The sequence below is a fragment of the Haliotis rufescens genome, unplaced genomic scaffold (assembly GCF_023055435.1).
Source record: "Haliotis rufescens isolate VD_foot unplaced genomic scaffold, xgHalRufe1.0.p SCAF_4, whole genome shotgun sequence".
Taxonomy (NCBI): domain Eukaryota; kingdom Metazoa; phylum Mollusca; class Gastropoda; order Lepetellida; family Haliotidae; genus Haliotis; species Haliotis rufescens.
This window is the reverse complement of record NW_025964112.1, coordinates 9,674,555-9,688,083: the sequence shown is the minus strand read 5'-3', so window position 1 is coordinate 9,688,083 and position 13,529 is coordinate 9,674,555. Positions and strand designations below refer to the sequence as shown.

Below are 13,529 nucleotides of genomic sequence, written 5' to 3'. Positions count from 1 at the left end.
TTGGCGTTATAATTCAATGTCTGAAATGCCTAGATGGTATTGGAATAGATATTTGACACACCACTTCACCTAACCATTTAGATCGTCACCTTGTCAGATTAAATTTAAGGAAGGTCTTTGTAAAAGTATGTAGTATAATCACAAATTTCAAATTCTTGATCATACAGACTGAGTCTTTGCCTCATTTAGCGGAGCATGTTTCTGGTTTGGCCAACAGTTTTAAATCAATAATAGCAAATATACTCTCCAGCCGTTAATGTTGGCTTTAACTGTTTGTCGACCCATCCATCAGCAAAGGTTGCTGGAGTAGTTTGATTTCTTTAAGTGACACAGAGTATAGTCTTACTTGATGTTATGATTTTACATTCAGATACATATAAAAAATTACATGAAGTTGATAGTTTATTATCTCATGCCCAGTGTTTGTTAATAGTCCTAATCCAAGCACTTATTCAGGACAAACAACATACACATCCAGTATTGACAGTATTTCCCGCAATGTTATACATGAATTAATATCACTAACGAATATATTCCTTATCTCATGCACGCATCTCTGTTGAAACGGATAAAGTGAAAATGATCGAGGAATGTCCTGACGTGCGTGGGTTGTTGCAATTTTAAAAGTTGTAAAGAGAGTTCAGGATGGTCATTTACACTGATTATTCAATCAGTATTCTTGCCTAACTCATGAGATTGCCATTTATAGAAGTGCAATGTGATCGACCGAATATACCGAACTTACCATGCCACGTGATACGCCGCTCAGACATAGAATACTGATTCCGAGACGACCAGTATTTGTTTTATCCCCTTAATGCCGAGCGCCAGGAAGGATACACTAAGTACCATCTGTAAACGAATTTTGGTATTACGCAGCCGGGGATCGAACCACTGACCTAACCCTCTCCGGGCAGACGCTCTATCCACAAGATCACGGAAGCGTAAAAGTAAATTGCAAATTCAAAACGTCACAACCAGAGAATAACCAGTTATGATTATCCACCGAAACGGATTCCATAGGGCGTAAAAGACAAAATAGTGATAAAATGATGTGAATGGATCACTGAAAGTAAATGACACCGGGTGTTCGCGAAAAGGGGAAGAATGTCCTGTCCTATCGGTATCATCATTGAACAACATTCCTAGACGTGCCCTCCACCATTAGACGTGCGTTCGTACGTTTCATTAGCGATATATATTGCAGGGTCCAGTAAATGTACCTCCAAATCCTTGTCAAACCTTCCAACTATAATTATTACAATACTCAAGCGAGGACTCATTAAATACTGTCAGAGAATACATCAGACAAGCTGGGTTAATCACATGTGTATCTTGAACTATTCATATGAATGACTTTTACAGTGATAATGTCTCATACCACGGCACAATTTTTAACGTTGTAAACTTTCGATGTTTTCTTTGTATAATAATTTGTAATGGGCGTGGTCTGTTTGTTAAAACAGAAAGTAACTACATTCAGAAATATTCAGATACCCATGTGTAGCAGGGGGTGGAGTCAACCCACAGATGACATCCTTACCTTGTCAGCTTGCTGACGGGGTTAACCTCTTTGGTCATGTGGACAAGGCGTCCGACCTCTGCTCAGAAGGTCTGTGGTTCGAATCCCATCACGGGACTCGGAAATTTTATGGCCGCAACATTGGCGTCCAACGTGAGCAAAATAAGCCTCAGTCGCCTACTATGCGGCGCGGGGCGTGCCTTCTGTTGACGGGGGAGTATGTAGCAGGGCTTGGAGTCATCCCACAGATGACATCCTTACCTTGTCAGCTTGCTGACGGGGTTAACATCTTTGGTCATGTGGACAAGGCGTCCGACCTCTGCTCAGAAGGTCCGTGGTTCGAATCCCATCACGGGACTCGGAAATTTTATGTCCGCAACATTGGCGTCCAACGTGAGCAAAATAAGCCTCAGTCGCCTACTATGCGGCCCGGGACGTGCCTTCTGTTGACGGGGGAGTATGTAGCAGGGCTTGGAGTCATCCCACAGATGACATCCTTACCTTGTCAGCTTGCTGACGGGGTTAACCTCTTTGGTCATGTGGACAAGGCGTCCGACCTCTGCTCAGAAGGTCCGTCGTTCGAATCCCATCACGGGACTCGGAAATTTTATGTCCGCAACATTGGCGTCCAACGTGAGCAAAATAAGCCTCAGTCGCCTACTATGCGGCGCGGGACGTGCCTTCTGTTGACGGGGGAGTATGTAGCAGGGCTTGGAGTCATCCCACAGATGACATCCTTACCTTGTCAGATTTGTGACGGGGTTAACCTCTTTGGTCATGTGGACAAGGCGTCCGACCTCTGCTCAGAAGGTCCGTGGTTCGAATCCCGTCACGGGACTCGGAAATTGTATGGCCGCTACACATGCATGCGAGTTGCTTGACTTCCTGACAAACGATGTCGTTGTTAATTTGGGGAGAGAACATTTAGACAGGGAAACTGGATTGTTTTCCATAGTCCTGGTGGAATCAGTATTATATGCTCATTGGTAATCACCAAGTTATAGTCAGTTGTCACCTGGTGTCGTCACCGACTTTAAGTGATCCATTCATACAATTTTTACCGTTATTTTGCCTTTTACTCCAAATGGAATTTGTTATTCTCTGGCTCTTGACGTTGTATGTTCACACGCTGGATAACAAGGGTAACTCATTCAATGGTCAATCGTCTAGACGTACTTTGATTTGAGCTCTGTAGTGTATGTAACAAATTAAAGTGTGCATTTGCATACGATAGTTTGTCAACTAGAAACTTAAGATTTCAAATAAGGCGTTATGTTCACACATACACCCCCAAACACACAGACACTACCGCAGCCCCGAACACGCACACACGCAGAAACACACATTAAATATGTACAGTCTCTGTAATTGAATATTGAATGTAGATGCCCCTCAGTATACATGCAGTTTGAAATGTTCATTTTGTAGGCAGCCTTCTCAGTGAACCCCAAAACAAACGTTCGCATAGCTAGCCTTTAATATTATCTGGAACGTTATGGCACTGCGATACTTCCATGGGGTATGGAGAACATTCATGGGCTTTGACCTGACTGCACCCTATATTGTCGGGCAATCATGGTTGTAAGATCTGAAAGCCTGTAGCTCTGCTACAAGCGGCACGAACCCCGACTTGGGTAAATATTAAAGCTGTCCCGGATAGTATAACAATATTGCTAACTCTGTGTGCTTTTGTATAGTACAATACACGACCAAATCCATTCCTTATACTGTGAGACACCTGAGCCATTGATATTTACTCCTCGTTCTTGCCATACACAATCTGTAGCTCTCTCTCCGCGCTGCACTCGCTGTCTGGATCAGGTGTATCTGTTGTCGGTGTGAAACATCGGGAGAGACGAAGGGACCCCAATTGCTAATGGTGTGCCCCAGAATGGAAAGTTCATACCAACATTCCTACATTTGTACTTTCCATTGCCATTGGCAACTGTCAATTCGTGAATATAAGTGCAAATGACATGTTATTGTCAATGAATAGGTATGTCTACACCCATTTTATACAGGGAGAAAGAGATGATAAATCCATTTAAAACTCGCTGTTGATATAACTAGACACTGGTTAATTTCGTCTAAATCTTGCTGAGTTTCACTGCGTAATCTGAACATTTTAATCTGTAATCTGCAGCAACACCGTAACTATCCTTTTGATATTATTCGTCATATATAAATGCGCCACAAGCATATTATTGCATACGGTATACATTTTATTTAATAAGAAACTTGCATATCATGATCCAAAATATCCTACCTATAAGTTTCTGGTTTCAAGATTAATATTGAATAGAGCTGAAATAAATAAAACAAAACTCGAAATTAACATCACCTTCATATAGTTTATTTTCATTGTATCATTTTGTATGTTGTCTTTTGAGCAAGAATGCACATTTATCTGGCCTCAAAACTTTATTTTTAACATGTCATTTAAGACTTCAAATGAAACAAATACTGACTGGAAAAAGGTGCTGAACACTTATGTACGGATGCAGACAACCCAACAACGTGTTCACGTAAATAGGACTCCGTGGTGTTACGCCGAATTGCAAAATCAATCACGAAATACGCTATTATGTTCAATTGGACTTGACACTCGTAAAATGAATCATAAAGGGCTGTCTGCCACAAAAATTACATAGGTGGAAGGTGTTGATTGGTGCATTAACATCTGGTTTTGCAGTTGTACCTATGATTGTTCGGATGAAAGGTCGTTCTGACGTGACCCGTAATGGGACCTTTGTTTAGCGATAGCGATAACAAAGTTTTGATTTTAATGAAATTGAATTAAAGTCTCTTGTGTTTCAGAACCAAGTGTTCTATCAAGTAGTAAGTTTTAAAGACATCCATCTAGGCTGAAACATCGTGCTGTCCTTATGCGCCTTACATGTAGGAAATCGGGCCTGATCAACAATTCTCTCTCTCTCTCTCTCTCTCTCTCTCTCTCTCTCTCTCTCTCTCTCTCTCTCTCTCTCTCTCTCTCTCTCACACACACACACACACTCTCTCACTCTCACCCTCTCTCTCTCTCTCTCGGTTAAATCAAAAGCACGATTATCACACTCACCAAACCAACAACCAGGGTTCCTGGAATGGGGTTTTCTTTTACTCTTCCTGTATAAGAAGGTCTAGAGAATTCTGGCGCATTGTCGTTCACGTCTGTTATATTCGTAATAAGTTGACCAATCGTCTGTAGGATAGAATGTGAAATAATATACTTATTCTTTAAGTAAAGGTTATTTTCAAGGAGAAATGTCTTCAGTTTAATCTTCTTTAACTACTTTTCATTTGAGCGTCCAAAATCGGTTCATTACTTATGAACTTTCACCAAACATATCTACATACGTAAGTATGGGTCATGACTGTTAAGATATATAGTGATGAAATATGCATGTAACCGAACACTAAACACATATCTTTCAGATAGTATGAACCGCTCGTTACTGTAAATCCCAACACACATACATTCAGTTTACTATTACTGCTACTCACCACAGGGGAGCATTGGTCGCCACTATCCAGGTAAGCCTGAATGGTGAATGCAGTATACGCCTGGTCGTCGTTCTCTCGGTCTAGGCCAATAGTTGTTGTGACGAGCCCCTTGATAGATTAGAGAGAGATTATTTTAATATGTATTTTAAACACTGACTCGGCTATACAGATATTACAAGGGTTATAACTCTTTCGATTATACTTGAAGCCACATACAAGAATAAAGTAACAAATAGGTGGAAGGTGTTGATTGGTGCATTTACATCTGGTTTTGCAGTTGGTTCTATGATTGTTCAGAAGGTCGTTCTGACGTGACCCGTAATGGGACCTTTGTTTAGCGATAGCGATAACAAAGTTTTGATTTTAATGAAATTGAATTAAAGTCTCTTGTGTTTCAGGACCAAGTGTTCTATCAAGTAGTAAGTTTTAAAGACATCCATCTAGGCTGAAACATCGTGCTGTCCTTATGCGCCTTACATGTAGGAAATCGGGCCTGATCAACAATTCTCTCTCTCTCTCTCTCTCTCTCTCTCTCTCTCTCTCTCTCTCTCTCTCTCTCTCTCACACACACACACACACACACTCTCTCACTCTCACCCTCTCTCTCTCTCTCTCTCTCGGTTAAATCAAAAGCACGATTATCACACTCACCAAACCAACAACCAGGGTTCCTGGAATGGGGTTTTCTTTTACTCTTCCTGTATAAGAAGGTCTAGAGAATTCTGGCGCATTGTCGTTACCGTCTGTTATATTCGTAATAAGTTGACCAATCGTCTGTAGGATAGAATGTGAAATAATATACTTATTCTTTAAGTAAAGGTTATTTTCAAGGAGAAATGTCTTCAGTTTAATCTTCTTTAACTACTTTTCATTTGAGCGTCCAAAATCGGTTCATTACTTATGAACTTTCACCAAACATATCTACATACGTAAGTATGGGTCATGACTGTTAAGATATATAGTGATGAAATATGCATGTAACCGAACACTAAACACATATCTTTCAGATAGTATGAACCGCTCGTTACTGTAAATCCCAACACACATACATTCAGTTTACTATTACTGCTACTCACCACAGGGGAGCATTGGTCGCCACTATCCAGGTAAGCCTGAATGGTGAATGCAGTATACGCCTGGTCGTCGTTCTCTCGGTCTAGGCCAATAGTTGTTGTGACGAGCCCCTTGATAGATTAGAGAGAGATTATTTTAATATGTATTTTAAACACTGACTCGGCTATACAGATATTACAAGGGTTATAACTCTTTCGATTATACTTGAAGCCACATACAAGAATAAAGTAACAAATAGGTGGAAGGTGTTGATTGGTGCATTTACATCTGGTTTTGCAGTTGGTTCTATGATTGTTCAGAAGGTCGTTCTGACGTGACCCGTAATGGGACCTTTGTTTAGCGATAGCGATAACAAAGTTTTGATTTTAATAAAATTGAATTAAAGTCTCTTGTGTTTCAGGACCAAGTGTTCTATCAAGTAGTAAGTTTTAAAGACATCCATCTAGGCTGAAACATCGTGCTGTCCTTATGCGCCTTACATGTAGGAAATCGGGCCTGATCAACAATTCTCTCTCTCTCTCTCTCTCTCTCTCTCTCTCTCTCTCTCTCTCTCTCTCTCTCTCTCTCTCTCTCTCACACACACACACACACACTCTCTCACTCTCACCCTCTCTCTCTCTCTCTCGGTTAAATCAAAAGCACGATTATCACACTCACCAAACCAACAACCAGGGTTCCTGGAATGGGGTTTTCTTTTACTCTTCCTGTATAAGAAGGTCTAGAGAATTCTGGCGCATTGTCGTTCACGTCTGTTATATTCGTAATAAGTTGACCAATCGTTTGTAGGATAGAATGTGAAATAATATACTTATTCTTTAAGTAAAGGTTATTTTCAAGGAGAAATGTCTTCAGTTTAATCTTCTTTAACTACTTTTCATTTGAGCGTCCAAAATCGGTTCATTACTTATGAACTTTCACCAAACATATCTACATACGTAAGTATGGGTCATGACTGTTAAGATATATAGTGATGAAATATGCATGTAACCGAACACTAAACACATATCTTTCAGATAGTATGAACCGCTCGTTGCTGTAAATCCCAACACACATACATTCAGTTTACTATTACTGCTACTCACCACAGGGGAGCATTGGTCGCCACTATCCAGGTAAGCCTGAATGGTGAATGCAGTATACGCCTGGTCGTCGTTCTCTCGGTCTAGGCCAATAGTTGTTGTGACGAGCCCCTTGATATATTAGAGAGAGATTATTTTAATATGTATTTTAAACACTGACTCGGCTATACAGATATTACAAGGGTTATAACTCTTTCGATTATACTTGAAGCCACATACAAGAATAAAGTAACAAATAGGTGGAAGGTGTTGATTGGTGCATTTACATCTGGTTTTGCAGTTGTTCTTATGATTGTTCAGAAGGTCGTTCTGACGTGACCCGTAATGGGACCTTTGTTTAGCGATAGCGATAACAAAGTTTTGATTTTAATGAGATTGAATTAAAGTCTCTTGTGTTTCAGGACCAAGTGTTCTATCAAGTACAAAAGACTACGTCTTATCCACCGATCTATCTAGAATGTCAGACACTGGTAAGTCTCTCATCGAAGCAATAATCATGTTTAAAATACAACTTTAAAAAGTCCATTCAATCGTTACATTATCATCGAGATTTCCATTCGTTTTTAACACAGTTATAAAACAATCACCATAGTAAGTTTTAAAGACATCCATCTAGGCTGAAACATCGTGCTGTCCTTATGCGCCTTACATGTAGGAAATCGAGCCTGATCAACAATTCTCTCTCTCTCTCTCTCTCTCTCTCTCTCTCTCTCTCTCTCTCTCTCCCTTCGCACATATACAGACAGGCAAGTATGGTTGAAAGGACTAAAAGCCTGTAGCTGCTCAACACCCGGCAATTTAGCCTTACCCATGCTCCGCGACAGCCTGCATGAACACCGACCTGAGTAGGCGTTAAAGCTGCCCATGAAAGCATAAAACTATTATTTACTCTGTGTACGTTTGAATATCCCAATACACGACCAAAGTCATTCCTTATATGGAGAGACACGTGAGCTATAAGATTTACTTCCTCGTTGTAGCTATACAAAAGCTGAAGCTCTCTCCCCGCGCTGAACTCGTCGACTGGATCAAGTGCATAAACACTTCGTGTGAAACATAGGGAGAGACGAAGGGACCCAAGTTACTGAATGTGCGCCCCAGAATGGTATGTTCATACAAACATTGTTACTTCTGTATTTTCCATTGCCACTGATTAATATATATGGCCATCAAGTTTTAGACAATGATAAGGGATGTCTATAGATACCTGTTTTCATACATGGAGAAAAAGATGATACAATCATTTAAAACTCGCTGTTGATATAACAGTTGGATATTCATGAATTTCGTCTGTATCCCGAAGCGCAAGTTGGATAAACATCAGTTGCACTGAATACTGGGCATTTGCGATTATAGACACATTGACGACGTTCTGCTACTCCCGGTAGTGAGGATGTAATCGGAACATACTAATCTATAACGTGCAGCAACAACGTTAATATCCTTCTGACATTAGTCGTCCGTTATCATGGACAAAAAAAAAGGAAACTGATTAAGGTGTAATGATAAATGTCTGTAAAATTGATTTCGGGCGAGTATATCAATATCTGGTGTTCCCACCATGTTGGGCGAAACATGCACGACACCTTGATGATGGCAACTGACGTATGGTTACTCTTGGTATTGCCCGCCAAGAGCTGACCCAAGTTGGGCCTCATTGGTCGGTGCTTGGTCTCTGGCCAGAGAATAGCAAGTCTCGATTATTCGACGAAACAGAATCCAGTTGGCATAAAAGGCAAACTTGTGGTGAACAATAAATGCATGGATCACTGGAGCACCCGCAACTCAATCTGCAAAAAGAATGTTTATGTTTGTAGCATAACACTACACAGCAGTACTCCTGCCATGTGACGGTAAACAACTCGACAAGGAAGTATTTTACTGTTCAAAAGAATTAGTTAAGCTACTGGCACACTGGCTCTAGATATATGTGTAGCCTAGTGTGACACACAATATGATGAATTATAAACTGTGATACTAGACAGCGGCGAAAAGTATAGGAAATTCATTTAGACAGAATAACGCAACTTACATGGAACATACTGTTTAAGGTAAAAGTAGTATGAATTGACTGATATTAAATGTGATCATTCATGGTTGAGTAAGCATAGCTCTAAAATGGCAGGTGGATTTGCCTCTTGAAAATGGTTAAGATAAAGATATTTCTTTTGTATGGACTCTAACTACTAAAAAGTGTACGAGTAAATATAACACGCGTACGTCAACGTCAGGTAATAATCTGTCTCGATTATCTGCCGAAACAGATTCCACTGAAAATCAGTGAAGACACCAGGTGTTTCCGACGGTGGCCTGTACACGAACTAGACAATGAGGTGATGGATCAGAAAATCAAGTGACACGAAAGCCTTTTTACGGCTTTTGTTGAGACAACAAAATGTTAATTTTGAACTACGTCTCTGTTGTGTACAAGTGCAGAGATTCTTATGCATGTATGTAATTTATAAGAAACCAGTAGCGCCGACCACTCCCACACATTGCATAAAACAGTAAGTGTTTGTTGTCTAACGCCACACAGCTGTACACCCCACAGGGTAGTTATGTTAAATGGTCGTTGTGTATATGTAGATACAGTTAATATGTTTCCTGTAGGCGGCGTTAAACAACAAACGAACAAAAAATACGGCAAATCCAAAAGAGCTAGGATATTGATTAGTGAAACTGATAAAACCGACACTATCTAAATGCTTTATCTGATATTTCAATGTTCGGATAGTCAATATCCTCAGGTATTCAAGCACGGACTAAGGCAAATCTAAATGTGCTATGAATCAAACGATGTATAGTAGTTCATAATTTCTATTAAATTTGCCTAGTAGTTATGTTTATACCTTGGTCAATAGTAATTATGTTTATACCTTTGTCAATAGTAGTTATGTTTATAAGTTGGTCAATAGTATTTATGTTTATACCTTGGTCAATAGTAGTTATGTTTATACTTTGGTCAATGGTAGTTATGTTTATACTTTGGTCAGTGGTAGTTATGATTATACCTTGGTCAATAGTAGTTATATTTAAACCTTGGTCAGTAGTAGTTATGTTTATACCCTGGTCAGTAGTAGTTATATTTAAACCTTGGTCAGTAGTAGTTATGTTTATACCTTGGTCAATAGTAGTTATGATTATACCTTGGTCAATAGTAATTATGTTTATACCTTGGTCAATAGAAGTTATGTTTATACTTTGGTCAATGGTAGTTATGTTTATACGTTGGTCAATAGTAGTTATGTTTATACCTTGGTCAGTAGTAGTTATATTTAAACCTTGGTCAGTAGTAGTTATGTTTTTAACTTGGTCAATAGTAGTTCTGTTTATACCTTGGTCAATAGCTATATATGACATTGTGAACAGATGTACGTTTTGATGTTTGTAGAATGAACTTGAGATACCAATCAACCTTATTAGGGTGCATCTGAAAATGTACTTTTTAATGTTCACTTTGAGTTAATATAATCATCTAAATCCGGATATGAACAGATTGATTACAAGTAGATCGTATCCGTGGTCTAGTGGATAGGGTATCTGCCCGGAGAGGAGGGCGGACGCTCAGTGGTTCGCCCCTCGCCCCGTCATACCAAAAGACGTTAAAAAATGGTACCCTGACTAATTGGCCAGGAGTCAGCGCGCGCGCGCGCGCCCCCCCTCCCTTCTCCCCGCAGCCCCCCCCCCGCAGCCCCCCCCGCCCCCCCCCCCCCCCCCCCCCCCCCCCCCCACACACACACACACACACAAACACACACACACACACCAACAACCACACACACATACACACGACGTTGACTTGGTGGGAGGTAATAAAGTAACGCAAAACATTTGCACTATTGTTCTGTTTTCGTTTTAGGATATGAAGATACTACATGTATTGCTCTTTCTTCTGTGCTTTTTCTCATTTGCACTAGGTAAGTATAAGCGAATTGCTAGAACTAACATGCTTTTTGTGGTAAGTATTTACGCTTTGTGTGAATCGGGAGTGAGGTGTGCAAGGGGATGAATGTGTCATGATGTCCGGACTTGTCATCAAAACTGTAGGGTAAATGTCACAAATATATGAAGCAATGGAGCTGACATATGAAAGGATTTGCCTTGTGACTTTAACTAAAACATGTCGGGGTGCTTTATCGTTAATTATCATCGAGTAATATGCAATATAAAAGTCATATCCTTTCATATCCACGCCTGATATTGTAGAGAACAATTTACATTTAGCAACAACCACTCCAACGCCATCAACGTGCGGTCCCATGACAGATGCCTCTCTGGACGAGGACTGCTCCAACGCGCGATGTGTGGCCGTCAACAGCTCGTGTGTGACGACGTCAGCGGGAAGCCGCAGATGTGCCTGTGTTAACAAGAACGTGCAGATCTCTGCTACAAAATGCTCAATGGGTAAATATGAGTTATAGTGTACATCATGATTGTAAGGATGGAATAAGGAATATGCTTTCTACCCTACTGACGATGCATAGTACTATCACCACCCTTCATCAAAGCCTTTGTGTTTCAGGACCAAGTATTCTGTCAAGTACAACAAACTACGTCTTCTCCACAGATCTATCTAGAACGTCAGTAACCGGTAAGTCGCCCTTCGAAGCAATCGTCGTGTTTGACTGTCAACTTAAAAATTACAACAGTTACATTATCGACGTGGTCCATTCGTTAAATCGAATGATATTATTATATTTTTCAGTGGGATCAATCATGTTTGATGGGCTTAGTACATTCCCCACAAATACCTTCTCCATAGAAGGCGAAGTATATCCTGATGAGGGAATCCTGGACCTAAAGAGAAACTCGAGACACATTGATGTGGCACTGGTCAAGGAAATAAGCAATGCTAAAACATTTGTGGTAGCGTTACGAGCAACTTCCGGTGAGTTCACTGTGCAGCAGGTTGTGACCGTCAGGATCACATCCTCCTCCTTCACACCAGAAGACGTCACAGTTATGTTGGTGGAGGGAACCAGGAAAGGCACACTGATAGCTGACGTGAGGACTATTGGTAGTTTGGGAGGGTACAGCAACTTCGAAATGGAGACCACAGATCAGAAAGCAAGGGCCCTGTTCAATGTGACCACATCGGGGCAGGTTCTTTGTGGACAAGATATGTTTTTGAGTGACTTTACCAATAACGACACAGTAGCTAAAGAATATATATTCAGTGTCAAAGCGACAAATGGAGGACAGACAGCAACAACTGTAACCTTTTACATCTTGTTATTCAAGAGTACTTTTACAACAACGTTAAGAGAAAATTGGACAGGCAATATCTTGAGCTATACTATAACAAGCACTAAGTTCCAGGTCGCTATAAATGACACGCTCCCAGATAGACTAAAATTATCAAAAGATTTGATGACAATTAGTCTAGTAAAAGAAATTGACTACGATGCTGGTATCACAAGTATACATTTTAAACTTGATCTTGTCACGACGACCAGTACAAAGTCAACTTCAGTAGATGTCCACATAAACATTGAAGACCAAAATGACAACAGTCCACGTTTTGATAAACCCAACTATCAGTCTGAGATAACAACTTTGGAGTGGGTAACCAACAACCCTGTCGATGTTTTTGAAGTCACGGACGATGATTCTGGAACGAATGGCCAATTTATACTCTCCATGAGCGGGGAGACGGACAAATTCTACATTGATGGAGACACTATAGGTGTGTTACGCATCAAAGTGGGCGCAAGTCAACCCGTTGCTTCCACAACATACAACTTTGACATTACAGCTACAGATAAAGGTTCTCCGTCGCAAAGTGTCACAGTCCCAGTATCAGTTGATGTGAAGAAAATACAAGGCACCAGTACTTTACGGTTCAGTTCTAAAGACTTTAGGTTTTCAATTGAGGAGAACCGATTATATACCACATCGTTCGGGAGAACAAATGCTGCTCATGACGCCAGCGTGTCAGTTCGCTATACCTTAATCCATGGCGGGGATTTCCGTATTGATCCAAGTAGTGGAGCGTTGACTTGCAGTAAAGCACTGGATCGTGAGACAGCAGCAAATCATACCATGGTCGTTCGTGCGAGGGATATCGCCACTAACGCCTCGGACGTGGCTGTTGTAAGTGCGGGTTTCTCCCATAGATCAATCACGTATAGCTCGCACAGAATGAATTTCGAAAAATTGTCTCTCTCCAAACGATACTTTCTTTTTGGCGTCATGTAGGTTTCGACTTGTTCCCCGATTCTCTATGTTTCTACATAACTGGAAACTGCACTTGAATATAAACTTTTGAAGGAGGAATAGATTACATGGGGAACACACAACGAGACAGAGAAGTGATAAAGCAATGACAAGGACTTAAGAGTGTTATTGTTTGC

At 40.6% G+C, this 13,529-nt stretch overlaps 1 protein-coding gene across 9 annotated transcripts in view; it reads left to right on the top strand.

Moving 5' to 3' along the window:
- Positions 1–13,529, top strand: part of LOC124129083 (protocadherin Fat 4-like) — a 61,275-nt gene that overhangs the window by 20,888 nt on the left and 26,858 nt on the right. The window contains exons 1-5 of one of the 9 annotated variants that reach the window (XM_048381798.1): positions 8,162–8,281; positions 11,036–11,093; positions 11,401–11,580; positions 11,699–11,767; positions 11,882–13,269. The exons of 7 other annotated variants lie outside the window; for them this stretch is intronic. In XM_048381798.1, coding sequence (XP_048237755.1) covers positions 8,279–8,281; positions 11,036–11,093; positions 11,401–11,580; positions 11,699–11,767; positions 11,882–13,269 — 1,698 coding nt within the window. In that variant the 5' untranslated portion in view covers positions 8,162–8,278. Of the gene's footprint in view, positions 1–8,161; positions 8,282–11,035; positions 11,094–11,400; positions 11,581–11,698; positions 11,768–11,881; positions 13,270–13,529 lie in introns of those variants that run through there. One more of the 9 variants, XM_048381797.1, reaches the window with a different exon arrangement.